The 27,741-nt window shown below is 47.0% G+C and overlaps 1 protein-coding gene across 1 annotated transcript in view; it reads left to right on the forward strand.

The window, feature by feature from the left end:
• Positions 1-27,741, forward strand: part of CDK5RAP2 (CDK5 regulatory subunit associated protein 2) — a 197,073-nt gene that overhangs the window by 44,323 nt on the left and 125,009 nt on the right. The window contains exons 7-11 of the mRNA XM_028493591.2: positions 1,656-1,810; positions 6,218-6,380; positions 9,322-9,375; positions 10,217-10,336; positions 12,819-12,911. Coding sequence (XP_028349392.1) covers positions 1,656-1,810; positions 6,218-6,380; positions 9,322-9,375; positions 10,217-10,336; positions 12,819-12,911 — 585 coding nt within the window. The remainder of the gene's footprint in view (positions 1-1,655; positions 1,811-6,217; positions 6,381-9,321; positions 9,376-10,216; positions 10,337-12,818; positions 12,912-27,741) is intronic.

A 27,741-nucleotide genomic window follows, 5' to 3' on the forward strand; every position in this document is an offset into this window, starting at 1 on the left:
CAAACTCCAGATGAGGAGACAGGCTCAGAGAGCTGGGAAACTTGGTCTTGGTCATAAGCAGTAGAGCTGAAACCAAAAGGAGGGTCTTCTGAGCCCAAATTCTGAACGTTAGTTAAAATGTAATTCTGAGACTTTGAAGAGACTAAATCTGTTGGTTCAGTCATCTTATTTTTCCCAGTAAGTGCTTCCCCAGGTTTTAGGGTAGCAGCGTGACTGACAGTACTGGGCTGAATCCCTGCTCTGTCACTAGCTTGTCACCTTGGAGAAGACATTTGCCTTCTCTGAGCCCCTGCTGCTTCATCTGTGAAATGAGGCCAGTGGTGTCTGCCCTGCAATAGTAATTGTAACAACCGCAGTGAACTAACGATTTATGGAGGGCTTACCATGTCTGAGGCACCCTTCTCAGCCTTTTCATACGCTGACTTAGTTCATCCCTTCAGTAAACGTATGAGGTAAATACTTTTACTATCCCTTTTTAAGAACAAAACCAAAAACATGATGGCACAGGCACAGAGTGGCCAAGTCACTTGGCGCAAGGTCACCCAGGTAGTAAATGCCAGGTGGTCTGGCTGTAGAGCCTGCATTCTGGGCTGGTCGAGTCTCTCTGTCAGTATGCAACTTTCTAGGATTGCGTGAGGCTCAAAGATGGTATAAATAAAGCTCCTTGCTCAAAGCCCGGCATCCGTAGGCACTCAGTAAATAATAGTTTTTGCTGGTTTTTTGTCTCAGAATATGGGGAAGTGGTTTTTCCCGGCTATCGTTGATATTGACAGCCTGTCACCCTCTTGGGGAGACGGTGGTGGACGAGGCACCGTGGAGGGAAGGGCAGGGAAGAGGAAGCCAGCGTTTTTTGAGCTTCGTGTGACGCAGCAGGCATTTGACAGAGTCTCCCAGCACCTCTTTGAGACGGTGGTTATCCCTGTTTTATAGGTTGGGAAACGGGCTCAGGGAGGTTAAGGGACTACTCAAGGTCACCCAGCAAATAAGTGGTGGGAGAGCTGGGTTTTGAATCCAGTTCGATTGGCCTTTCATCTTCGTGATGCAGTCAGAGGCAGTGGCACGAGGGCTTGGAGACTCACAGCTACTGTTCGGTCGCTTTCCTGAGCACCAGGACCTTTTTCCCTAACGCAGACGCTGCCTGCGTGACTTAGGCAATTTCCTTTTTGGCTTCTCTGAGCTCTCAGGAAAAACATAAGAGTTTTTTACCACCTAAATCACCTTGGAGATACAGAAAATGCACTTTAGAGTTGTGTAGTCATTATCTTGAAAATAGTGAGGGAGCGGTGGCGTGTGGGATGAATTTGTATGGAGATTATGGTGACTCCTAGGAATTTATGTATGTTTAGGTATTGAGAGGCACATTTCTCCTCGTTCTCATTGAAACTGTAAATATTGATCGGATTTTTCAAAACCCAAAATACCGTTCTTGTAGAGTCTTTTCCATTGGAAATGCCTATTACTCTTCAGGATACAAGAGGGGAAAAAATGGCTGGTGAACGTATTTATTACTGATTCTCCCCATGTGTAGTACAATTCAGGGAGGGGAAATGTGCTGGAGAAAAAGTCATAAATATTTATATTTTAATCTAATTTCCTTTCAAAGTGTTCCCAATTGTATTGAAAAATTGCATCAAATGCGTTTAATTTAACTCTAGGATGTGAAAGCCGCCCAAGCAGAGCTGGAAAAGGCCTTTGCTGGAACAGAAACAGAGAAGGCTCTTCGGTTAAGCTTGGAAAACAAGCTTTCAGAGATGAAGAAGATGCACGAGGGGGATCTGGAGATGGCTCTGGTCCTGGAAGAGAAGGACAGGTCTGGCTCTTACCCCTGTGATGCTCTGACATCCATTTATCTGGCAGCATGATCCAGAAAAAACGGAAAGAGTTGTTGCCTTCCTACCCTTTTCCCCTTCTTTTTCTACTTGTTCCCCATAGTGAGAAAACTAGGGATAAAATCAGGGTGAAAGGGAAAGGAATAGGGTAGTGATGTGAGGACAGAGATAGAATTAGTTGACAGAAGTTCATGCTGAAAAGTTCTACTCAGATACTAAATTTAGCATTCAGGTTTTGGCTCTAAGCTTCCTGGTAGCCAAAGGAAAAAGGGAAAAACAGTTTTGGTGGACATAAGATTCACATTGCTCACAAGACAAAACAAGCTATTAACTCAGGAGAAGCCCAGTTTTACTTGTCATTGTCAGAGAGACATTTCTCTTGTAGATATTCCCAAAGGGAACAGTAAGTGACTCCATCCCCACAGTAAAATACTAGTGAATTTTTTGTGACCTGTTTTCCTTCATATCTTTTAATGCAGGCTGAGGGCCCAGATTAGTACGGTGCGAGGGACCAAAACAACGTACATCAAGTACAGAGCTCTTCAATGGTCCAGAAATAAAACTTGTGCCATTTGGTCCAGAGAAGTGCGTGGGCCATACGGCTTTTCGGCAATATTTAATGCCCTTTATGTCTTGCAAACAAACTTTGAATCAAAGCTGTTCAGGAGAGAGTGGAGGTTTTATTCTTTACCGTTCTTGCATTTTGATACTACTGCCTTGCTTTGGTGGTTACTAAGTGGCAGGTTGAGTTAACTAAATAGAAGTGAGACTTCCGGCTGACCTCTGGCCCATCCATTGAGGAGCCAAGCTAGTTTGGAAGTCGACAGAAATTGTTCTAAAGCGCGATCAAGGAACTGAAAGAGTACAGCCTGGCCGAGTGTCGTGTTCTGGAAGCGGGGGGCGGTAGGAGGAGCTGGGGAGAGGGAAGCTGGGGCAGGTCCTGTGGGCCTTTTGGTAGAGTTTGGGTTTTGTCCTCAGGGCATGTGAGGAGCCACTGAAGAGCTAAGGATGGGGGTGGGGGAAATGACAGGATCAGATTTAAATTTAGAGAGATCCCTCTGGCTGCCCCCTGGAGGATGGATTGGCAGGGGGGATGATGCTGAAGTTCAGATAAGAGGTGAGGGTGACGAGGACCCAGGTGACGGAAGTCGGGTTGGGGAAGAGCAGGCAGAGATACTGGGAAGGTTGGATTGGCATGATGGCTTGAAGGGCTTGATGGCTGCTGCATCTGTGAATGAGGGAAAAGGCCGCAGAGGTCCCCCTGACCCAGGTCTTGAGCATGAGCGACCGTGGGATGGTAGGGCAGTTTGCTGAGTTTGTGGGAAAAGGGGAGAAAGAGGAGATGTTTTGGGGTGGAGGAGGTGGGAAGATGAGCTTTCAGTTGGGACACATCGGGTTGAGGGATTGCAAGCATCCAAGAGGAGAGTCCAGGAGATGCTGGGCCTATGGAGTAAGGCCTGAATTAAAGGAGATGCAGGTTCTTTCCTTCACCAGCTGCTGAGCCTAGCCTCGGGCTGGGTGCCAGGAATGCAGAGGTGAACACTGTCTTCCTTATATGGAGCTCCCATGTGGGGGAGGGAACACGTGTTAAAAACAGAAAGTCACGATTGGTGCTGGAGGTAAGTTCCGGGTCTGGGCTGTGACGAAAGCCAGGGAGTGATCAGCTCTGCTTGGGTGTGGGGCAGGGAGAGCTTACGAGAGGAGAGCTGTGGGCTTGGGGTGAGGCACCCCCAAAGTTGGGACGCGTGGCACAGTTCAGAGCAGCCTTGGTCCCTGTTAGCAGACGCTGTAGAAGCTGGGCTGCTCATCCTTTTGGAGGACGGAGCCCTTTTGGGGAAGGGTTAACGCTTGCTGAGTACTGTGGACTGTGGTACAGTCCGGTACAGTACAGCCGGACTGTGGTCCGGGCAGTGGGGTCTCCATGGACGTGGGTGATCAGGTCGGGGCCTCCCTAAGGCTGCCTGCTCCTGGGGTCTCCTACCGGTCCGGCTGGGGAGGCACCGAAACCTGATGTGTCAGTCCTGCAAGTGCACCCGTCTCTCAGGGGTAGGGGTTCCTCAGCCGCATTCCCGGCAGCCGGCAGCCAGCTCTGGGTTTCTGCCCGCTCGCTTGGGTGTGGCCCTCTGTGGTGGGACTCTCCTGGGACTAGGATCAGTGTGTTCCCTCCCTGAAGGCAGGCCTGCCCAGGAAGCTAAATTGAGGTCAGAGGTGGGAGTGAATTTGGATGGAGCAGGGGCCCTTGGTCACGCCCTGGCGAGCTGGATCCAGATCTGCCACGCGACTGACTGCTGCTGAGCAGGGCCCTCACCAGGAAGGACACTGCCCATGTCCTGGCCTCCCACCACCCTTTTCAAAGGTACATGCTTTAGCTCCTTGATTTCCTTCAACTGGACCTACAGCTAGTCCGTATCTCTTAAGATAGTCCGCCTTGAGGAGCCCTGCGGGTCAGTATGGCCGACAGACAATGTTTTATTTGACCCAAACAGTACTTTGAAAAGATGGAATTCGTTGCTGATGTTAAAAAAAAAAACCACCTGATTTCACGTGAAAGTCTAGATTTCCAGCTTCTCTTGAAAACCTGGAAGGCGTGGCAGGACTGGGCCAGGGTCTTGCCGGACTGAGGCTGCTCCCTTAGGCGGGCCGGTGCACTAGGCTGACTACAGTCCCCACAGACCTTCCCTGCTCATTTGCATCCCTATCTAGAACTTGCTTTAAGGTAACTAAAGCAAATCAATTTTATCGAAGTATGAGTTGCACACAGCACAACACGTCCATTTTAAGTGTATAGTTTGGTGACTTTTTACTTCTCCAGTTGACTGTGTGACGATTTCAAAGTTGAACCCCTAGAGGGCAATCTTACTCCTCCAAGTTTTGGGGGGCATCGCGCTGGTGCTGCCCGGTTCCCTCTGTACCCAATTATTTTAGTCCTTTTGGGGCACCATAACAAAATACCACAGATTGGGTAGCTTACAAACAATAGAAGCTTATTTCTTACAGTTCTGGAGGCCGAAAGTCCGAGATCAGGGCGCCAGCATGGTTGGGCGAGGGCCCTCTTCCAGGTCGCTTATTGTATCCCCACCTGGCGGAAGGGGTGAGGGATCTTTCTGGAGCTCCATTTGTGCTGCCATTCATGCGAGTTCCACCCTCACGATCTTATCTCCTCCCGAATGCCCCACCTCCTAATCCTATCACCTTTGGGGGTTAGGATTTCAGTATAGGAATTTTGGGTGGATACATTTTCAGATGCTCAAATACGCATTGCTAGGCGCTTTAACTGCTTTTAGCTCACCCCTCACCTTCACCTTGGGAGCTCGGGAAGCTCTCTCAGACTTCCAAGCCTTTGCTCTTTCTACCCTACTGAGTTGCTTTCTAGGCTTAGCTGGAGAGACTCTTCTGAGGGTCCTTTGACAAAATGCTAATTGCTCAGTGTTTAAAAAAAAGTAATTATAGCCACATAGCCACTGTTATTGGTTGAGTTCGGCCATGTGCCTGGAGTTGTGCAGCATTTTAAATAGCTTATCTCCATTCCACATAAGCAAGTTATGGCCACTTTATAGCCGAGGCAGTGCAGGCTCAGAGAGGTTAAATAACTTGGCCGTGGTCAGGGGTAATTCGGTGGCCCGGAGAAGGGTGAGCTCGGCTCTTCCTGAGGGGCCTCTGGGGTCTTGAGGGGAGGTAACGCCTCACTGGCGGTGGCGGGATGAATGGGTGTTTATCAGGTGGAGGGGGGAGCAGAGGTGTGAAGGGCATTCTGGGTAGAGGGAGTGGTGTGCGCAGGGCAGCCCAGCTCCTGGAGAGGCTTGGGAGGGAGGCTCTGAGAGCCAGTGAAGAGGGTGACCGTTTCCTGTGAGAGGCGAGACGGACGCCGTCAGCGGCACCTCTGGTCTAGGCCCTAAAAGACAGGGCCGCGATCGCCCTGCTGAGGAGTTTGGCCTTTAGTTTGGAAGCCAGTCTGTTGTAGACTTTGCCCTGGGAAGCCATGGCGAGACGCTCTCTGGTTTTCACGCTCGCTGGAACCGTTCTGCTTTACTGGTCATGTTTGTTGCGCCTCACTGACAGACTCCTTAGGGAGAGATTTCTTGCCACCCCCCAGCGCCCCCCCAAATTCGTAGTCCACTGCTGTCGATGGTGGGGGCCAGTGAAAGTCTTTGAGCGGGAGTGTGACTCGATCAGACTGTGGGCTGGCAGCTCAGAGGATGGATTGACCAGGGCTGGGCTGGAGGCGGATTCTGGCCCCAAATAGCCCACCTGCAAAACGCGGTTCCGTTTATGTTCGGTCGTTGGATGCGTCTGCTTTGAAGATGTCTGGCCCTGTTTCCTACCCCCTCCTGCTCCACTGAGCTAAGAGAACAGCTTAGAATTAATATTTAAATTTTGTTCTCTTTCAGACTGATTGAGGAGTTGAAGCTGTCTTTGAAGAGCAAAGAAGCTTTAATTCAGTGCCTGAAAGAGGAGAAATCTCGGATGGCATCTCCAGATGAAAACGTGACATCTGGAGAGCTCCGAGGACTTGCTGCTGCTCTGCGGGGACACGAGGAGAGAGAGACTGAGGTGAGGTGAGGGGACGTGGAGGGGGACTTTAGTGAGCAGACCTGGTCCCCCCGTGGGACATGGGTGCGCATTCAGTCCCCAGGGTTCGCGCACAGTGGCCTTCAAAATGTTAGCTCCCTGTTGTCTGCTGAGGAATTACCAGGAAGCTCCTTTGTCGGGGGCCCTGGCATTTTTTTTATCCTTCCAGTCTCGTGTTCATGTAGAGTCGGTTGAAAAAAAACAGTCCAGGGACTTCCCTGGTGGTCCGGTGGTAAAGAATCCGCCTTCCAATGCAGGGGACGCGGGTTCGATCCCTGGTCAGGGAACTAAGATCCCACATGCCGCGGGGCAAATAAGCCCGCAACTACTGAGCTTGCGGGCCTCAACTAGAGAGCCCGCGTGCCACAAACGGTAGAGCCCACGTGCTCTGGAACCCGCACGCCACAACTAGAGAGCCCACATGCCCTGGAGCCTGCGTGCCACAACTCGAGAAGAGAAAAACCCGCATGCCACAACTCGAGGGAAACCCTTGCGCTGCAGCGAAGGGCCCGCGTGCCGCAACTAAGACCCAATGCAGCCACGCAGCCAAAAAAAAAACCTTTAAAAAACCCGAAAAACAAGGGCTTCCCTAGTGGCGCAGCGGTTGCGCGTCCGCCTGCCGATGCAGGGGAACCGGGTTCGCGCCCCGGTCCGGGAGGATCCCACGTGCCGCGGAGCGGCTGGGCCCGTGAGCCATGGCCGCTGGGCCTGCGCGTCCGGAGCCTGTGCTCCGCAACGGGAGAGGCCACGACAGAGGGAGGCCCGCATACCACAAAAAAAAAAAAACAAAAAACAAAAAACAAAACAAAACAAAAAAAACCCAAAAAACAAACCAAAAAAATAGTGCACACCTGTGCGCCTCTGTTTTCCTATGGGTTAATTTGTCGATGCCCGGGAACTTTATTTGCACCCACTGGGTTTGGTTTGTCTCTGTGGTTAGAGGCAGACTTGAGGCCAGGGAGGATCCCACGTGCCGCGGAGCGGCTGGGCCCGTGAGCCGTGGCCGCTGGGCCTGCGCGTCCGGAGCCTGTGCTCCGCAACGGGAGAGGCCACGACAGAGGGAGGCCCGCATACCACAAAAAAAAAAAACAAAAAACAAAAAACAAAACAAAACAAAAAAAAACCAAAAAACAAACCAAAAAAATAGTGCACACCTGTGCGCCTCTGTTTTCCTATGGGTTAATTTGTCGATGCCCGGGAACTTTATTTGCACCCACTGGGTTTGGTTTGTCTCTGTGGTTAGAGGCAGACTTGAGGCCACCGTCGGTCGGAAACTTCAGAGGCAGTGGGGAAGGGAAATAACTTGTATGGGGCATGGCAGCACTCGAAGGGTGTCAGCGTGCACCTCAGTTAATCCTGGCACCTTGCAAGGCAGAGATCATGGTCCCCTCGTCGGGTAGAGAAACACGCTCAGAGGTGTCGTTATATTTTCCCAGGATCCAAGAGGTGGGTTGCTGGTAGAGACCCCAAAGCCCCCCTGGACCCCTGCCCCCCACTAGGCCGCCTCCATGCCCAGCTGTTCTGAAGTGGCTGGGCAGGCCTGGAGGTGCAGGCAGGCCTGGAGGTGCAGGCAGGCCTGGAGGTGCAGGCAGGCCTGGAGGTGCAGGCAGGCCTGGAGGTGCAGGCAGGCCTGGAGGTGCAGGCAGGCCTGGAGGTGCAGGCAGGCCTGGAGGTGCAGGCAGGCCTGGAGGTGCAGGCAGGCCTGGAGGTGCAGGCAGGCCTGGAGGTGCAGGCAGGCCTGGAGGTGCAGGCAGGCCTGGAGGTGCAGGCAGGCCTGGAGGTGCAGGCAGGCCTGGAGGTGCAGGCAGGCCTGGAGGTGCAGGCAGGCCTGGAGGTGCAGGCAGGCCTGGAGGTGCAGGCAGGCCTGATGGTGGCCTTCCGGTCCTGGTTGGAGCCAGGGTGGCTGCCGCGTGTGGTCCCTAAACGAAAAAAAAAAAACAAAAAACAAAAAACAAAACAAAACAAAAAAAACCCAAAAAACAAACCAAAAAAATAGTGCACACCTGTGCGCCTCTGTTTTCCTATGGGTTAATTTGTCGATGCCCGGGAACTTTATTTGCACCCACTGGGTTTGGTTTGTCTCTGTGGTTAGAGGCAGACTTGAGGCCACCGTCGGTCGGAAACTTCAGAGGCAGTGGGGAAGGGAAATAACTTGTATGGGGCATGGCAGCACTCGAAGGGTGTCAGCGTGCACCTCAGTTAATCCTGGCACCTTGCAAGGCAGAGATCATGGTCCCCTCGTCGGGTAGAGAAACACGCTCAGAGGTGTCGTTATATTTTCCCAGGATCCAAGAGGTGGGTTGCTGGTAGAGACCCCAAAGCCCCCCTGGACCCCTGCCCCCCACTAGGCCGCCTCCATGCCCAGCTGTTCTGAAGTGGCTGGGCAGGCCTGGAGGTGCAGGCAGGCCTGGAGGTGCAGGCAGGCCTGATGGTGGCCTTCCGGTCCTGGTTGGAGCCAGGGTGGCTGCCGCGTGTGGTCCCTAAACGCCAGGGGACGTTTCAGTGCTCGTGGAATGTCTCAATCGCTTTGTGGAGCGATTTTGAGGATCTCCTTTGTCCCGACCACAGCAGCGAACCCTCTAGCCTCACCGGTTAGTCTCTGGCGGTGATTAGCCCACGTCTGCTCCTCCTCCTGACCCTTCTCGCTCCGCGGGCGCTGTGCTTTAGTGGCTTTTGCATCGTCCCGTAGCTCTTTGGTTCACGCTCCATGGGGCTGGTGGTCAGCCAGTGCGGGTTGCTTGTCTTTACATTTTCTTAACTCGGGTGGATTTCCGGTGAGACAGAAGGAGTGTATGCTTGTTTTCATGAGTTCCTCAGCAGTGGGATGGGGAATAGAGAGTAAATGCAGTGTTCATTCTGACTGTTCCGGGGAAGCTACTGGATTGTGGGTCCCTTCCGGGCACCAATGAATGCCTTTTCTTAGGCTGCACAAATGGAGCAGGAGAAGGAGAGAAATCGCTTTGAAGAGAGGATGCAGGTATGTTGATACAATTTTTACAAACGTATTGAGGATTTATCCCTGCCTCTTGCTTTCTTCTGAGTGCAACAGATAATTCTGTGTGACAGTAGCTGTCACTCGTGGAGCCAAGCTTTAGGCGTGTCAGAGAGGGTTTCGTAACCTTTGCGAAAACTGTGGACTAGGCGTTCCCATTTTGCGGATGTAACACATGGGGCTCAGAGAGGTGAGTTTCCGTCCCCAGGGTCACAGAGTTGGAAGAGGTGTAGCAGGGATTCAGACCTGCCAGGCCAATTGCAAAGCCACTGCTGCAGGGTCCCCTAGTCACAGCGGCCGCCATTTGTGTAGCGCCTGCCAGCGTAGAAAGTGCTTTCGTGTACATTATCTCATTTGATTCTCACAACAGCCTGGGAGGGAGGCAGCGGTGAATATCTTTAGAAATGAACTCAGACTATAAATGTATATATTCGGTCTCCATCAAACCAAATTCTCTGCTGGCTTTTGTAGCATTAAGGAGTGAAATTAATGATCTGTTATTTCTCCCAAATAACCTGGTACGGTTTCAAAAGCTCTGCTGTGACTGTATTCAGATTCCAGAAGGCATTGGAGTCCTTTCCACGGGAGTAGCTGTCATCGTCTTAACTGATCTGATCCCCTTCCTACACCCAGCCCTCTTGCCGCGAGCGGTAAAACAGTAACTTGGAGCTGATGCCACGATTCTCAGCTCTACTTGGAAACATTAATCACAGGTTGACAGGAATGATAGAATAACTGCGTTTGAGTGTGCTCTTAAAGGTATATTTACAGTGCATTTTTGGTTAGAATGCATCAACTTAGTGAATCTTTTTCTAATCTAATTTAGGCACTTCAGAAGGACCTGAGAGAGAAGGAAAGAGAAATTGCTATGGAAAAGAAAAATAGTTTAAAGAGGGATAAAGCCATTCAGGGTCTAACCATGGCACTAAAGTCGAAGGAAAAAGAGGTATGTCTGATACACCTGAAGTGAGACTTTTCTTTATTAGCTTCTGTGACAGGCCTGTCTTACCCTGAATTTTTAGCTTTAGGTAAAAAGTTTATAAGAGAGCTGAGATGAGTACAGAAAGTGGGGAAAGGGTCCTGTAGTCAATTAGATGTTCTTTTGTAGAATAATTCAGCGCTGTCCAGTATGACTATAATGCGAGTTATGTATGTAATTTAAAATTTTCTAGTAGCCACATTAAAAGAAGTAAAAAGAAACAAGTGAAATTAACTTTAAAATACATATATGCCAGATGTTATCATGTCAACATGTAATCAATAAAACAAAAATAGCAATGAGGTATTTAACATTTTTAAACTCTGACTTTTGTCACCATATTGGACAGCGTAGGTCTAATCTTTTGAAAGACAACAGAAAATTGAGATAAAGGAGTTTTGGGAGGCAAGGCCATGACTGCGACCTCTCACCTGGGCGGTCTGCAGGCTCCTCAGAGCCGGTGCTTTCTCAACAGGCCCGTCGCCTCCATCGCCGCCCCCATCTCACCATAATACTCCATCTTCTCTGCTCTTGTCTGCGTTGGTGGCACCACCGTGTCCCTAGTCGTGCCAGCCAGAAGTCGCCCTTGACTTCTGCTACCTGGCTTGCTGCCTTTGGGATCCAAGGTGGTGGCTCATGGCTCTTTGCGGTTCTCCTGTCACGAGTACAGCCATCAGTTATGTCTCAGTAACTCCTCGGCACAGATACAGAGAAGAGAACACAGCTCTGCTTGCCAGTCTAGTGGGGCAAAAAGACAGCGCGAAGGTGTTGTGATTGAGGGAAGTGCAGGGGGCTGTGGAAGCAGAGGGAAGGGGGCCTAGTCCAGGTTAGGGTGTGGATGCGGGGAGCGGGGAGTGCTTCTTCCTGGAGGAGGTGTCTGAGCTGAATCTTAAAGGAGGACTAGCTGTTAGCTGGGAAGGGAGGCGGAGACTAGGAGGCCATTTCCCGCAGAGGGGAGAATGCTGGTCAGAGCCTTACGTTAGGAAAGAGCCCCTTGTGTGTTTGTGGAAACAAAACAGTTCGAGGTTCTCAGAGCATCAAGTGCAGAGCTGAAGTGAGGCGAGAGAAGAAGCTGGAGAGGATGCAAGGGGCAGCGGAGGTGGTGGAACTCAGAGGGTAGCAAGGCCACTGAAGGCTCTGAGCGGAGGGGTGTGGTCACTTTTGCATCCGAGAGCAGCCTGTGGCTGTTGGGAAAGGGGATGGCAGAAGGGCGAGAACGGAGGCAGGGAGGCCGGTAGCTGAGGTGAGAGCCCCCTAATTCAGAAAGGCTGAATTAGGGCAGTGGTCGCAGTAAGTAGGAGTGGAGGGGTGGGGCTTATTCAAGAAATACAGTTAGAAATAATTAAAAAATTAGAGGTGAATTTGGGGAAATTTGATGATTAGATGTAGGACTTGAGAGAAGGAGCAGTCAAGGGTGACTTCTGGCTGCATGACTGGGGATATGGTGGTGCCACCAGCTCCCTTAAAAGCGTAGCAAGTGGAGGATCATGGTGAGATGGGGCCGGCGATGGAGGTGATGAGCCTGTTTAGAAGGTGCCGACTTTGAGAAGCCCATGGGCCCTTCAGGTGAGAAGTCCAGGAGGCAGATAGATACGCGAGTCTAAAGCTTGGAGAAGGCCCAGGCCTGGAGGTATAGATCTGGGAGTCAGTCGTATACAGACACGAGTGAAAATTCTGAGAGTTGATCTGCTTATCCAAGGATAGCGTGGGGTGGGAAAGGAGGCTGGGTATCGGGCCGCAGGGGACGGCAAATTTCAGGAATAGGGAGAGGAATGCATAAAGGGGGCAGGAGGAATGGCTGCAGGAGTGGGACGCTAACCAGGAAACTGGGGTTGAGGAAGCCGAGGAGGTAGGAGTTTGAGTAACCACCAGTGTCAGCCGCAGCGGAGATTTGGTTCGTAATCGTGGTCAGTGTGATTTGTCTCGTGTGTTGGGAGTTCAGGGCCCAGTGGTGGTTGGAGACCCTCTGCTGTGCAGGGCACCAGTGGTAGGGCAGTTCTGGCTGCTGTCAGAGTCCAGGGTGTGGCCAGGGGAGTTCCTGGCTGACTCTGGGCCAGAGGAGAAGGTCACTGGAGGGTGAGGAGTTCTGGGAAGAGCCAGGCTTGGTGGTTGGGTGGGCCATCTCTGTGGACAATAATAGTAACTCTTAGCGTGAGCCGGGCATTATTTTAGTGCCTGTACCTATTAACGTTGTTCAAGCCTAACAGTGCTGTGGTTGGGTGAGTGGTCATATCCTCGTTTTATAGTTGAGGGAATTAAGTTTCAAAGAGATGAAGTGCCTGGCCTGAAGTCATCCAGCTAGTAGACAGCCGAACTAGGAATCCCACTTTTCTGACTATAGAGGCCTCGGTTATAAGCACTCCCCAGTTCAGCAGGAAAAGCTTTTGGGCTGAGCACAGAGAGGAGAGCCCAGTTGCATACTTGGCTGCTCTTCCTTATTTTTACCCAGATTGAAGAACTTAACTCCGAAATTGAAGAGCTCAGTGCTGCCTTTGCTAAAGCCCGAGAGGTCCCCCAGAAAGCACAGACCCAGAAATTCCAGGTAAGTGTTGGCTTTGTTTGAAGTGGCTCTCTCCATGATCCTTACTCCTGGTGATGTCAGGGCTTTGCAGCTGAAAGGAACCAAGGGAGCTCTGAGTGGTCTTTTTTTAAAAAAATTAATTAATTAATTAATTTTTGGCTGCGTTGGGTCTTCGTTGCTGTGCGCGGGCTCTCTCTAGTTGCGGCGAGCGGGGGCTACTCTTTTTTTTGTGGGGGGGCTACTCTTCGTTGCGGTGCGTGGGCTTCTCATTGCGGTGGCTTCTCTTGTTGCGGAGCACCGGCTCGAGGCGCGCGAGCTTCATTAGTTGTGGCACGCGGGCTCAGTAGTTGTGGCGCACGGGTTTAGTTGCTCCGAGGCATGTGGGATCTTCCTGGACCAGGGCTCGAACCCGTGTCCCCTGAATCGGCAGGCGGATTCTTAACCACTGCGCCACCAGGGAAGTCCTCTGAGTGGTCTTTAGTAGAAGAGTTCACTCAGTCTGACTAAAGGAGCGTCTTCTGCAGCTTTGGGTGCTTCTCCAGCCCCTTCCTCAATATGACAGTGATGATGGAGACAACTGCGCCCACAGTCAGGAGTGCTGAGCTTAGGCTGTGCCGGGAGTAGACCGTGCGAGATGTGTGGATTATCTCATTTAATCTTCACCACCCTGTGGGGAAGGTAATTTTCACCCCCCTTGTATTTGAGGGGTTTTTGAAGTTCAGTGAGGGTATACAGCTTATTCACGGTCACACAGCTTTGCAAATGACAGGACCAGGGTTTAAATGTAGTAATTGCTGCTAATAAAAGCTGGCATTTATTGAACATGTACTGTGTGTCAAGTCCTGTGCCAGGTGTTCTCCGTGGATTAGCTCAGTAAATCTGTACAACAACGCCATGAAGTAGGCACTGTTAATATCCTTGTTCACTGCTGAGGAAATCCAGGTTCAGAGATTCAAGTAGCTTGCTCAGGGTCACAGAAGTGGTAAGTGAAAGAGCTAGGATTTGACCCCAGAATCAGTCTCACTCCCAAGCCTGAGCTTGTCCCTTCACCCGCTACCTCTCCTCACCTGGCTTGCCTGCTTCCCTGCCAGGTTTCTGTTCCAGGCTTTGGTTATTTGACCCGCCTTTTGTTCCCCCCTCCAACGTTGTACAGCAAGGGCTCCTGTGGCTCATCCCCTTGATCTTCACTCTTTCTTGCTAATTTTAGTTTTGTGTTTTGAATTAACATCTTCTTCCCATGTTTCTAGTTTCCCTCTACAGTGTATGCCTGTTCCTAATAACTAATGAATCAGTAATGCTCCATCCTGGTTAAGCCCATACTGCCTTAAAGCTCCCCCCTCCCACTTCTTCCTCCCGTGTTGTTTTTGGTTATAAAGTAGAAGTTAGGAGTTAAATCTAATTTAAGACTGCTTGGTTCCTCAGATTCATATCCCATGCCTTATCTTTTCAGAGCTTTGGTTCACAGTAAGAGCAATTGAAGTAATTTGGTTTAAGTCCGGGTGCACTAGAAGCAGAGACAAATCTCTATCTTTGGACTCTCAGACTTGCCTTCCCCACTATTTTGACAGTGGTTGATGAAATGGAGCTGAGATTACACTTTACACTGAGTTTTTTTCCCTTGCTTAGAAAATAACAAGCCTTAAAAGCTGAATTCTTAGCAAAACCGTCTGTATTTCCCATTCCTTGAGAAAAAAAAGTGTATGTTGGCAATTGATAAGCAGAGACCTTACGTGTTGTGATATTTTACTTGTTGTTGGGCCTTGAAGGAAAGAAAAGAGTCTCATACGTTTACGTGTTACCCAGACTTATTACATCCATTGATTAATTTCATAACCCTCAGTCCTAGTCTAAAAGTGATCTTTGAGGTCTTGTAGTTTACAGTGTTGGCCGGGTTTCTCATCTTGCAAAGTATGGAGATCAGACACTTGAAATTCCTCAGGTTCTGCATGGCACGTTGGCTGTTCAGAGAGCACTCATTGAATCCTTACCACGGAGGCAGAGTGCTCACCCATTTGACAGGTTGCCAGTACTTGAACTCAAAGTCTGACTCCGAAGTCTCTGCTCTTTCCATTTTTCTGATTATGTGTGTGAGTCAATACACACCAGACCCTTATATTGGCTCATTCATTGCGAGGTATGTATAATTTGAATATTGCACAGGCATTTGAAAATGCATTGTCTTTCACATTTTGGGACCTTTTTGGGATGTCACATGATTTGAACTAATTGCAGCATGAGTATAAGAGCTAAAGCTCACAGGGGTGGCATCAAGCGTGACAGTGAAGCAGCAGCAAGTGGTATTCAGACTCTTGGAGCAGTTGCCACAGTGCAGAGAGGTAGATTCTAATCACAGGTGTGACTCTGTGAAGGTTGCAGTGTGGCCTGGCTGTGCTGCCTCTGAAGCCATTTAAACAATGTATTTTCAAATTGGAAGTAGCGGTTATGTCTCCTCCCCTCCCTGCTCGGCTTTATAAAAGTAAAATTGCACATTGCAGGAAACTCACAAAATATTTAAAATGGTGGAAAGAGGTTGATAAAAGTCACCAGTAAACTCACGTCTAAAGATGTTCACTGTTAGCACCTTGACTCTTTTCAAAGCATATTTGTACATATATATATATATATATATATCACCTTTGAACAATTAAATAGCATTATAATATGTATTTTGTTATATAATCTCTTCTGTTTTCATTTAACATTCTTTCCCTGGCAGTATATATAGATCTAACCAATCTTTAAAAAAATATATTTTCAGATAATTGTAGATTCACATGCAGTAGACTTCTGTATACTCTTTACCTAGTTCTCCCAAAGTTAGCATCTTATGTGACATAGGACAAGGTCACAACCAGGATATTGGTGCAATCTGTTGGCCTTACTCAGATTTCAGCAGTTTGACATGCAGTCATTTGTGTGTGTGTGCGTGTGTGTGTGTGTGGTGTGTATCTCTGTGCTTTTTATACAGTCTTTTTAAACAGCTGCATATAGTCCATTATATGTATGTATCATATTATTTTTACTCTGAAGAACCTGGGGTGGGACATGAATTTGAATCCTAACTCTGCTTTACTAACTTGTATCATCTTGGGCAAGATATTTGCACTCTCCCAGTCTGCTTGTGCATTGTAAAATCTGGATAGTCACATTTATGTCACATAATCCTTACAAAGATTAAATAAGAACATGTATCTGGGCACAGGTGGTAACTCAGTAAATGTTAACTCATCCTTAAGTTGGGTGATGTAGTTCTGGCATGAAAATATAGTAGTTTTTACGTTGGTCTATTTTCAGATTCTCAATTAATGGTGTTATACACGTAACTTTTAGTTTGAGGAAACTCTCCATATTATCTCTTGATTGGGAATGAAAGATAATGGAGTAAGTGATGGAAAAGGGAACAGATTTATTTATCCTGCACCTGCTGAAACGGGACGTTATGTGTCATATTTTATCTTCACAACAACCCTGTGAAATAGAGATCATTCTCACACATGAGGAAACAGAACTTCAGAGAAGTTAACTTCTCCCAAGTCACACACACAGCTAGAACTGGTCTTTGAACTCTGGGCCTTCTGACTCTTTCTATATTGAACTCATCATGTTTCTGTACTGTGGGGAAGAACAATTTGTTTCATATTATTTGGGCTTTAGTTTCTTTTTTGGGCGGGGTAGGGGGGTGCTTTAGTTTCTGACCATGTCTAACTGGGTCAAGTATTTGCCACCTGACTTATAAGCACCTGACTGGTGTTATAGAATCTGAAAGTCAGGGTGTCTTGCAGGAAGAGGTAAAAAAAATTCTCCAAAGAAGTTTTCCAGAGGGCTATCTAAGGCAAAATTAACATGGAACGTATTTTTATGAAGTGAATCGAATGTATGAATTTGAATTCTTCGAGCTTAGATTTTTAAAGAGGCTTTGTTATCGTTATTTACGTGATAATCCCACAGAACTTTGATCACTTTATAATATCTATTATTTTAGTATCAGCCATTGCTATCCTTTGTTTAACAAGCTCCTAACTGGTGTTCTCCCTTTGAATTCGGTCTCCTTGTTTTAATTTTTTTGTAGTTTATTGGTCTTAACTGGAATCTTCCCTGGAATGGGCAAGACAGAATAGTGCTCTGGGAAGAACACAGGCTCTGGAGTTGTTTGAATCCCGGATTTAATTACTTATGGTCTGATGACAGGCTAGTCATTTAACAGTTTTGAGCCTCAGTTACTTAAATAGGGATAATAATGTGTACTTTGTAGGGTCCTATGAGAGACTGAGATATAATATGTGTAAAAGTTCCTGGTTTAGCCCCTCATACATAATCAGTGCTTAATAAAAGGTAACGATGAAAATTGTTCAAGGTGAGTGTTTTCCCAAATCATTGCTTATCTTCTCTTCTCTTTTTGAGTTTATTTAAATAAGCACTGCCCCAGATACATTTTTTGGGTGGGCCCGTGACCTAGGTTTCCCATTTCTTTTTATTTATTTTAATTTTAAAGGAAACTAAAACAGAAGCTTCTATAAAACCTACTTTGGAATTTGAATGGCTGTCTCCCTCAGCCTCTGTTGCTGTGTCCTAGACAATAGTTGGGGAAGCATGGGACCAGATGGCTGGGTTGTAGGGGCCCGGGAACAGCGGAACCCCTCTGCCTCCGGAGTGACCGTGGTTGTAGCCCACCTCTGCAGAACAGCTAGGACTTCACTGTCGACAGAGGCAGAGATGGATTTCTTGGGAAGGCCCGGAAGCTGGGGCCAGTCCCTTTACTCCACAGTCTGAGCCGCGACCTTGACAGCTCGAGTGTCCCTTGCTTTAATATTTTTAATCTTGTCCTCAATCTAATTCAAAAGACAGATTTTTTAAAAAGTTAATTTTCTTCTGAGTATAAGTATTATATATGTTTCAAAAATTTTTTCAGAAGACTGGCAAGAAGGGAAAAAAGGGAAATCAGGAAGTCCCCCAACCACTATTAACGCCTTGTTGTTTTTCCTTCTGGGCTTTCTCCTATGCATAGATTTTATTTTTTAGATCAGTTACAATTTGATTTTTTTTTAAATTTATTTATTTTTGGCTGCATTGGGTCTTCGTTGCTGAGCGCGGGCTTTCTCTAGTTGCGGCGAGCGGGGGCTACACACTTCGTCGTGGTGTGTGGGCTTCTCATTGCTGTGGCTTTTCTTGTGGAGTACGGGCTCTAGGCGCTCGGGCTTCAGTAGTTGTGGCTCGCGGGCTCTAGAGCGCAGGCTCAGTAGTTGTGGAGCGCAGACTTAGTTGCTCCGCGGCATGTGGTATCTTCCCGGACCAGGGATCGAACCCGTGTCCCCTGCATTGGCAGGCGGATTCTTAACCACTGAGCCACCAGGGATTTTTTTTTTTTTTAATGTAACATAGTGACTTAGAAATAGTCACATATTATCAACTTTTTGTAAATACAGTTTTAAGGTTTTATTGTGTGGCTTTGTCATACTTTATTCATTTTCATATTCTTGCACATTTAGGTTGTTTCTTATTTTTCACTGTTTTAAGTAATTCTTTGATGAATGACTTTTTTTTTTTTAAGAATTTATTATGTATGTATTTATTTATTTATTTATTTTATTGGCTGGTGCTTTCTCAACAGGCCCGTCGCCTCCATCGCCGCCCCCATCTCACCATAATACTCCATCTTCTCTGCTCTTGTCTGCGTTGGTGGCACCACCGTGTCCCTAGTCGTGCCAGCCAGAAGTCGCCCTTGACTTCTGCTACCTGGCTTGCTGCCTTTGGGATCCAAGGTGGTGGCTCATGGCTCTTTGCGGTTCTCCTGTCACGAGTACAGCCATCAGTTATGTCTCAGTAACTCCTCGGCACAGATACAGAGAAGAGAACACAGCTCTGCTTGCCAGTCTAGTGGGGCAAAAAGACAGCGCGAAGGTGTTGTGATTGAGGGAAGTGCAGGGGGCTGTGGAAGCAGAGGGAAGGGGGCCTAGTCCAGGTTAGGGTGTGGATGCGGGGAGCGGGGAGTGCTTCTTCCTGGAGGAGGTGTCTGAGCTGAATCTTAAAGGAGGACTAGCTGTTAGCTGGGAAGGGAGGCGGAGACTAGGAGGCCATTTCCCGCAGAGGGGAGAATGCTGGTCAGAGCCTTACGTTAGGAAAGAGCCCCTTGTGTGTTTGTGGAAACAAAACAGTTCGAGGTTCTCAGAGCATCAAGTGCAGAGCTGAAGTGAGGCGAGAGAAGAAGCTGGAGAGGATGCAAGGGGCAGCGGAGGTGGTGGAACTCAGAGGGTAGCAAGGCCACTGAAGGCTCTGAGCGGAGGGGTGTGGTCACTTTTGCATCCGAGAGCAGCCTGTGGCTGTTGGGAAAGGGGATGGCAGAAGGGCGAGAACGGAGGCAGGGAGGCCGGTAGCTGAGGTGAGAGCCCCCTAATTCAGAAAGGCTGAATTAGGGCAGTGGTCGCAGTAAGTAGGAGTGGAGGGGTGGGGCTTATTCAAGAAATACAGTTAGAAATAATTAAAAAATTAGAGGTGAATTTGGGGAAATTTGATGATTAGATGTAGGACTTGAGAGAAGGAGCAGTCAAGGGTGACTTCTGGCTGCATGACTGGGGATATGGTGGTGCCACCAGCTCCCTTAAAAGCGTAGCAAGTGGAGGATCATGGTGAGATGGGGCCGGCGATGGAGGTGATGAGCCTGTTTAGAAGGTGCCGACTTTGAGAAGCCCATGGGCCCTTCAGGTGAGAAGTCCAGGAGGCAGATAGATACGCGAGTCTAAAGCTTGGAGAAGGCCCAGGCCTGGAGGTATAGATCTGGGAGTCAGTCGTATACAGACACGAGTGAAAATTCTGAGAGTTGATCTGCTTATCCAAGGATAGCGTGGGGTGGGAAAGGAGGCTGGGTATCGGGCCGCAGGGGACGGCAAATTTCAGGAATAGGGAGAGGAATGCATAAAGGGGGCAGGAGGAATGGCTGCAGGAGTGGGACGCTAACCAGGAAACTGGGGTTGAGGAAGCCGAGGAGGTAGGAGTTTGAGTAACCACCAGTGTCAGCCGCAGCGGAGATTTGGTTCGTAATCGTGGTCAGTGTGATTTGTCTCGTGTGTTGGGAGTTCAGGGCCCAGTGGTGGTTGGAGACCCTCTGCTGTGCAGGGCACCAGTGGTAGGGCAGTTCTGGCTGCTGTCAGAGTCCAGGGTGTGGCCAGGGGAGTTCCTGGCTGACTCTGGGCCAGAGGAGAAGGTCACTGGAGGGTGAGGAGTTCTGGGAAGAGCCAGGCTTGGTGGTTGGGTGGGCCATCTCTGTGGACAATAATAGTAACTCTTAGCGTGAGCCGGGCATTATTTTAGTGCCTGTACCTATTAACGTTGTTCAAGCCTAACAGTGCTGTGGTTGGGTGAGTGGTCATATCCTCGTTTTATAGTTGAGGGAATTAAGTTTCAAAGAGATGAAGTGCCTGGCCTGAAGTCATCCAGCTAGTAGACAGCCGAACTAGGAATCCCACTTTTCTGACTATAGAGGCCTCGGTTATAAGCACTCCCCAGTTCAGCAGGAAAAGCTTTTGGGCTGAGCACAGAGAGGAGAGCCCAGTTGCATACTTGGCTGCTCTTCCTTATTTTTACCCAGATTGAAGAACTTAACTCCGAAATTGAAGAGCTCAGTGCTGCCTTTGCTAAAGCCCGAGAGGTCCCCCAGAAAGCACAGACCCAGAAATTCCAGGTAAGTGTTGGCTTTGTTTGAAGTGGCTCTCTCCATGATCCTTACTCCTGGTGATGTCAGGGCTTTGCAGCTGAAAGGAACCAAGGGAGCTCTGAGTGGTCTTTTTTTAAAAAAATTAATTAATTAATTAATTTTTGGCTGCGTTGGGTCTTCGTTGCTGTGCGCGGGCTCTCTCTAGTTGCGGCGAGCGGGGGCTACTCTTTTTTTTTGTGGGGGGGCTACTCTTCGTTGCGGTGCGTGGGCTTCTCATTGCGGTGGCTTCTCTTGTTGCGGAGCACCGGCTCGAGGCGCGCGAGCTTCATTAGTTGTGGCACGCGGGCTCAGTAGTTGTGGCGCACGGGTTTAGTTGCTCCGAGGCATGTGGGATCTTCCTGGACCAGGGCTCGAACCCGTGTCCCCTGAATCGGCAGGCGGATTCTTAACCACTGCGCCACCAGGGAAGTCCTCTGAGTGGTCTTTAGTAGAAGAGTTCACTCAGTCTGACTAAAGGAGCGTCTTCTGCAGCTTTGGGTGCTTCTCCAGCCCCTTCCTCAATATGACAGTGATGATGGAGACAACTGCGCCCACAGTCAGGAGTGCTGAGCTTAGGCTGTGCCGGGAGTAGACCGTGCGAGATGTGTGGATTATCTCATTTAATCTTCACCACCCTGTGGGGAAGGTAATTTTCACCCCCCTTGTATTTGAGGGGTTTTTGAAGTTCAGTGAGGGTATACAGCTTATTCACGGTCACACAGCTTTGCAAATGACAGGACCGGGGTTTAAATGTAGTAATTGCTGCTAATAAAAGCTGGCATTTATTGAACATGTACTGTGTGTCAAGTCCTGTGCCAGGTGTTCTCCGTGGATTAGCTCAGTAAATCTGTACAACAACGCCATGAAGTAGGCACTGTTAATATCCTTGTTCACTGCTGAGGAAATCCAGGTTCAGAGATTCAAGTAGCTTGCTCAGGGTCACAGAAGTGGTAAGTGAAAGAGCTAGGGTTTGACCCCAGAATCAGTCTCACTCCCAAGCCTGAGCTTGTCCCTTCACCCGCTACCTCTCCTCACCTGGCTTGCCTGCTTCCCTGCCAGGTTTCTGTTCCAGGCTTTGGTTATTTGACCCGCCTTTTGTTCCCCCCTCCAACGTTGTACAGCAAGGGCTCCTGTGGCTCATCCCCTTGATCTTCACTCTTTCTTGCTAATTTTAGTTCTGTGTTTTGAATTAACATCTTCTTCCCATGTTTCTAGTTTCCCTCTACAGTGTATGCCTGTTCCTAATAACTAATGAATCAGTAATGCTCCATCCTGGTTAAGCCCATACTGCCTTAAAGCTCCCCCCTCCCACTTCTTCCTCCCGTGTTGTTTTTGGTTATAAAGTAGAAGTTAGGAGTTAAATCTAATTTAAGACTGCTTGGTTCCTCAGATTCATATCCCATGCCTTATCTTTTCAGAGCTTTGGTTCACAGTAAGAGCAATTGAAGTAATTTGGTTTAAGTCCGGGTGCACTAGAAGCAGAGACAAATCTCTATCTTTGGACTCTCAGACTTGCCTTCCCCACTATTTTGACAGTGGTTGATGAAATGGAGCTGAGATTACACTTTACACTGAGTTTTTTTCCCTTGCTTAGAAAATAACAAGCCTTAAAAGCTGAATTCTTAGCAAAACCGTCTGTATTTCCCATTCCTTGAGAAAAAAAAGTGTATGTTGGCAATTGATAAGCAGAGACCTTACGTGTTGTGATATTTTACTTGTTGTTGGGCCTTGAAGGAAAGAAAAGAGTCTCATACGTTTACGTGTTACCCAGACTTATTACATCCATTGATTAATTTCATAACCCTCAGTCCTAGTCTAAAAGTGATCTTTGAGGTCTTGTAGTTTACAGTGTTGGCCGGGTTTCTCATCTTGCAAAGTATGGAGATCAGACACTTGAAATTCCTCAGGTTCTGCATGGCACGTTGGCTGTTCAGAGAGCACTCATTGAATCCTTACCACGGAGGCAGAGTGCTCACCCATTTGACAGGTTGCCAGTACTTGAACTCAAAGTCTGACTCCGAAGTCTCTGCTCTTTCCATTTTTCTGATTATGTGTGTGAGTCAATACACACCAGACCCTTATATTGGCTCATTCATTGCGAGGTATGTATAATTTGAATATTGCACAGGCATTTGAAAATGCATTGTCTTTCACATTTTGGGACCTTTTTGGGATGTCACATGATTTGAACTAATTGCAGCATGAGTATAAGAGCTAAAGCTCACAGGGGTGGCATCAAGCGTGACAGTGAAGCAGCAGCAAGTGGTATTCAGACTCTTGGAGCAGTTGCCACAGTGCAGAGAGGTAGATTCTAATCACAGGTGTGACTCTGTGAAGGTTGCAGTGTGGCCTGGCTGTGCTGCCTCTGAAGCCATTTAAACAATGTATTTTCAAATTGGAAGTAGCGGTTATGTCTCCTCCCCTCCCTGCTCGGCTTTATAAAAGTAAAATTGCACATTGCAGGAAACTCACAAAATATTTAAAATGGTGGAAAGAGGTTGATAAAAGTCACCAGTAAACTCACGTCTAAAGATGTTCACTGTTAGCACCTTGACTCTTTTCAAAGCATATTTGTACATATATATATATATATATATATCACCTTTGAACAATTAAATAGCATTATAATATGTATTTTGTTATATAATCTCTTCTGTTTTCATTTAACATTCTTTCCCTGGCAGTATATATAGATCTAACCAATCTTTAAAAAAATATATTTTCAGATAATTGTAGATTCACATGCAGTAGACTTCTGTATACTCTTTACCTAGTTCTCCCAAAGTTAGCATCTTATGTGACATAGGACAAGGTCACAACCAGGATATTGGTGCAGTCTGTTGGCCTTACTCAGATTTCAGCAGTTTGACATGCAGTCATTTGTGTGTGTGTGTGTGTGTGTGTGTGGTGTGTATCTCTGTGCTTTTTATACAGTCTTTTTAAACAGCTGCATATAGTCCATTATATGTATGTATCATATTATTTTTACTCTGAAGAACCTGGGGTGGGACATGAATTTGAATCCTAACTCTGCTTTACTAACTTGTATCATCTTGGGCAAGATATTTGCACTCTCCCAGTCTGCTTGTGCATTGTAAAATCTGGATAGTCACATTTATGTCACATAATCCTTACAAAGATTAAATAAGAACATGTATCTGGGCACAGGTGGTAACTCAGTAAATGTTAACTCATCCTTAAGTTGGGTGATGTAGTTCTGGCATGAAAATATAGTAGTTTTTACGTTGGTCTATTTTCAGATTCTCAATTAATGGTGTTATACACGTAACTTTTAGTTTGAGGAAACTCTCCATATTATCTCTTGATTGGGAATGAAAGATAATGGAGTAAGTGATGGAAAAGGGAACAGATTTATTTATCCTGCACCTGCTGAAACGGGACGTTATGTGTCATATTTTATCTTCACAACAACCCTGTGAAATAGAGATCATTCTCCCACATGAGGAAACAGAACTTCAGAGAAGTTAACTTCTCCCAAGTCACACACACAGCTAGAACTGGTCTTTGAACTCTGGGCCTTCTGACTCTTTCTATATTGAACTCATCATGTTTCTGTACTGTGGGGAAGAACAATTTGTTTCATATTATTTGGGCTTTAGTTTCTTTTTTGGGCGGGGTAGGGGGGTGCTTTAGTTTCTGACCATGTCTAACTGGGTCAAGTATTTGCCACCTGACTTATAAGCACCTGACTGGTGTTATAGAATCTGAAAGTCAGGGTGTCTTGCAGGAAGAGGTAAAAAAAATTCTCCAAAGAAGTTTTCCAGAGGGCTATCTAAGGCAAAATTAACATGGAACGTATTTTTATGAAGTGAATCGAATGTATGAATTTGAATTCTTCGAGCTTAGATTTTTAAAGAGGCTTTGTTATCGTTATTTACGTGATAATCCCACAGAACTTTGATCACTTTATAATATCTATTATTTTAGTATCAGCCATTGCTATCCTTTGTTTAACAAGCTCCTAACTGGTGTTCTCCCTTTGAATTCGGTCTCCTTGTTTTAATTTTTTTGTAGTTTATTGGTCTTAACTGGAATCTTCCCTGGAATGGGCAAGACAGAATAGTGCTCTGGGAAGAACACAGGCTCTGGAGTTGTTTGAATCCCGGATTTAATTACTTATGGTCTGATGACAGGCTAGTCATTTAACAGTTTTGAGCCTCAGTTACTTAAATAGGGATAATAATGTGTACTTTGTAGGGTCCTATGAGAGACTGAGATATAATATGTGTAAAAGTTCCTGGTTTAGCCCCTCATACATAATCAGTGCTTAATAAAAGGTAACGATGAAAATTGTTCAAGGTGAGTGTTTTCCCAAATCATTGCTTATCTTCTCTTCTCTTTTTGAGTTTATTTAAATAAGCACTGCCCCAGATACATTTTTTGGGTGGGCCCGTGACCTAGGTTTCCCATTTCTTTTTATTTATTTTAATTTTAAAGGAAACTAAAACAGAAGCTTCTATAAAACCTACTTTGGAATTTGAATGGCTGTCTCCCTCAGCCTCTGTTGCTGTGTCCTAGACAATAGTTGGGGAAGCATGGGACCAGATGGCTGGGTTGTAGGGGCCCGGGAACAGCGGAACCCCTCTGCCTCCGGAGTGACCGTGGTTGTAGCCCACCTCTGCAGAACAGCTAGGACTTCACTGTCGACAGAGGCAGAGATGGATTTCTTGGGAAGGCCCGGAAGCTGGGGCCAGTCCCTTTACTCCACAGTCTGAGCCGCGACCTTGACAGCTCGAGTGTCCCTTGCTTTAATATTTTTAATCTTGTCCTCAATCTAATTCAAAAGACAGATTTTTTAAAAAGTTAATTTTCTTCTGAGTATAAGTATTATATATGTTTCAAAAATTTTTTCAGAAGACTGGCAAGAAGGGAAAAAAGGGAAATCAGGAAGTCCCCCAACCACTATTAACGCCTTGTTGTTTTTCCTTCTGGGCTTTCTCCTATGCATAGATTTTATTTTTTAGATCAGTTACAATTTGATTTTTTTTTAAATTTATTTATTTTTGGCTGCATTGGGTCTTCGTTGCTGAGCGCGGGCTTTCTCTAGTTGCGGCGAGCGGGGGCTACACACTTCGTCGTGGTGTGTGGGCTTCTCATTGCTGTGGCTTTTCTTGTGGAGTACGGGCTCTAGGCGCTCGGGCTTCAGTAGTTGTGGCTCGCGGGCTCTAGAGCGCAGGCTCAGTAGTTGTGGAGCGCAGACTTAGTTGCTCCGCGGCATGTGGTATCTTCCCGGACCAGGGATCGAACCCGTGTCCCCTGCATTGGCAGGCGGATTCTTAACCACTGAGCCACCAGGGATTTTTTTTTTTTTTAATGTAACATAGTGACTTAGAAATAGTCACATATTATCAACTTTTTGTAAATACAGTTTTAAGGTTTTATTGTGTGGCTTTGTCATACTTTATTCATTTTCATATTCTTGCACATTTAGGTTGTTTCTTATTTTTCACTGTTTTAAGTAATTCTTTGATGAATGACTTTTTTTTTTTAAGAATTTATTATGTATTTATTTATTTATTTATTTTATTGGCTGTTTTTGGGTCTTCATTGCTGCACGTGGGCTTTTCTCTAGTTGTGGTGAGCGGGGGTTACTCCCTGCCGCGGTGTGCAGGCTTCTCACTGCGGTGGTCTCTCCCGCTGCGGAGCGTGGGCTCCAGGCACAGGGGCTTCAGCAGTTGTGGCTTGCAGGCTCAGTAGTTGTGGTGCACGGGCCTAGCCGCACTAGGTTGTTTCTTATTTTTCACTGTTTTAAGTAATTCTTTGATGAATGACTTTTTTTTTTTAAGAATTTATTATGTATGTATTTATTTATTTATTTATTTTATTGGCTGTTTTTGGGTCTTCATTGCTGCACGTGGGCTTTTCTCTAGTTGTGGTGAGCGGGGGTTACTCCCTGCCGCGGTGTGCAGGCTTCTCACTGCGGTGGTCTCTCCCGCTGCGGAGCGTGGGCTCCAGGCACAGGGGCTTCAGCAGTTGTGGCTTGCAGGCTCAGTAGTTGTGGTGCACGGGCCTAGCCGCACTGCGGCATGTGGGATCCTCCCGGACCAGGGCTTGAACCCATGTCCCCTGCATCGGCAGGCGGACTCCCAACCACTGCGCCACCAGGGAAGCCCCAATGACTTTGTATATAAGGCTTTTCCCCCTTATATTTTGAATTCTTCTCCGAGATTGAATCCTAGGAATGGAATTATTGGGATGATTGTGAACATCTTTATATAATACACACATACTTGATGTACATAATCAATCTGTCCATGGGGAGTTCTACCGATGTACATTCCTGCCAGCATATTTCTAGATGATTTGGTCAGTTTCTAGATGATTGGTTTCTAGATGATTGGTTTCTAGATGATTGGTCACTTCTTGAAACATGAATGTTAATTGTGCCATTTCCCAATACGCTTGCCAGCACTGGATATTCTCATTAAAACAATCTCACTTGTTAAGTGAAAGCTTGTTTTAATTTGCTCTTTTTGATTATTGGTGAGTTATGACATTTTTTCATATGCACGATAATCACATATGTATTTTCTCTAATAAACTGTATTAATGAAATAAACATGTTCTTCACACGTGTAGACCTCCGACTCTGCTGAACTTGTAGCCTCTTGAGGTGGCTATCGATTACTAGGCTGACCACTCCTTTTTCTCTAGATGACTGTGGGTTCATCTCTAACAGAGATGAACATTGCCAGTGCTTGAATCCATCTCTGCTTTTCAAATAAAATTCTTTATTTTCTATCTTTTAAAAATAACTTAATTAAATTGTTTTTTTAAACTATTACAGAAATAACCTGCTCACTAACCTTACAACATTTGAAAATACAGAGAAGTAAAGGAAAAAAATCATCTGTATTCCCACCCTACTAAATACAGTTACTATTAACATTTTGTGCTTTTCTTTCTCATCTTAAAAAAAAAAAGTTCTTTTACACAATAATTGTAGCCTTTTCCCTTAATATCAACGTCGTAACATAAACACTACCCTGTGTTTTTTGTTTGTTCGTTTGTTTGTTTTTTTTGGTGGTACGCGGGCCTCTCACTGTTGTGGCCTCTCCCGTTGCGGAGCGCAGGCTCCGGACGCGCAGGCTCAGCGGCCGTGGCTCACGGGCCCAGCCGCTCCGCGGCATGTGGGATCCTCCC

The sequence above is a fragment of the Physeter macrocephalus genome, chromosome 9, assembly GCF_002837175.3.
Source record: "Physeter macrocephalus isolate SW-GA chromosome 9, ASM283717v5, whole genome shotgun sequence".
In the NCBI taxonomy this organism is placed as follows: Eukaryota; Metazoa; Chordata; class Mammalia; order Artiodactyla; family Physeteridae; genus Physeter; species Physeter macrocephalus.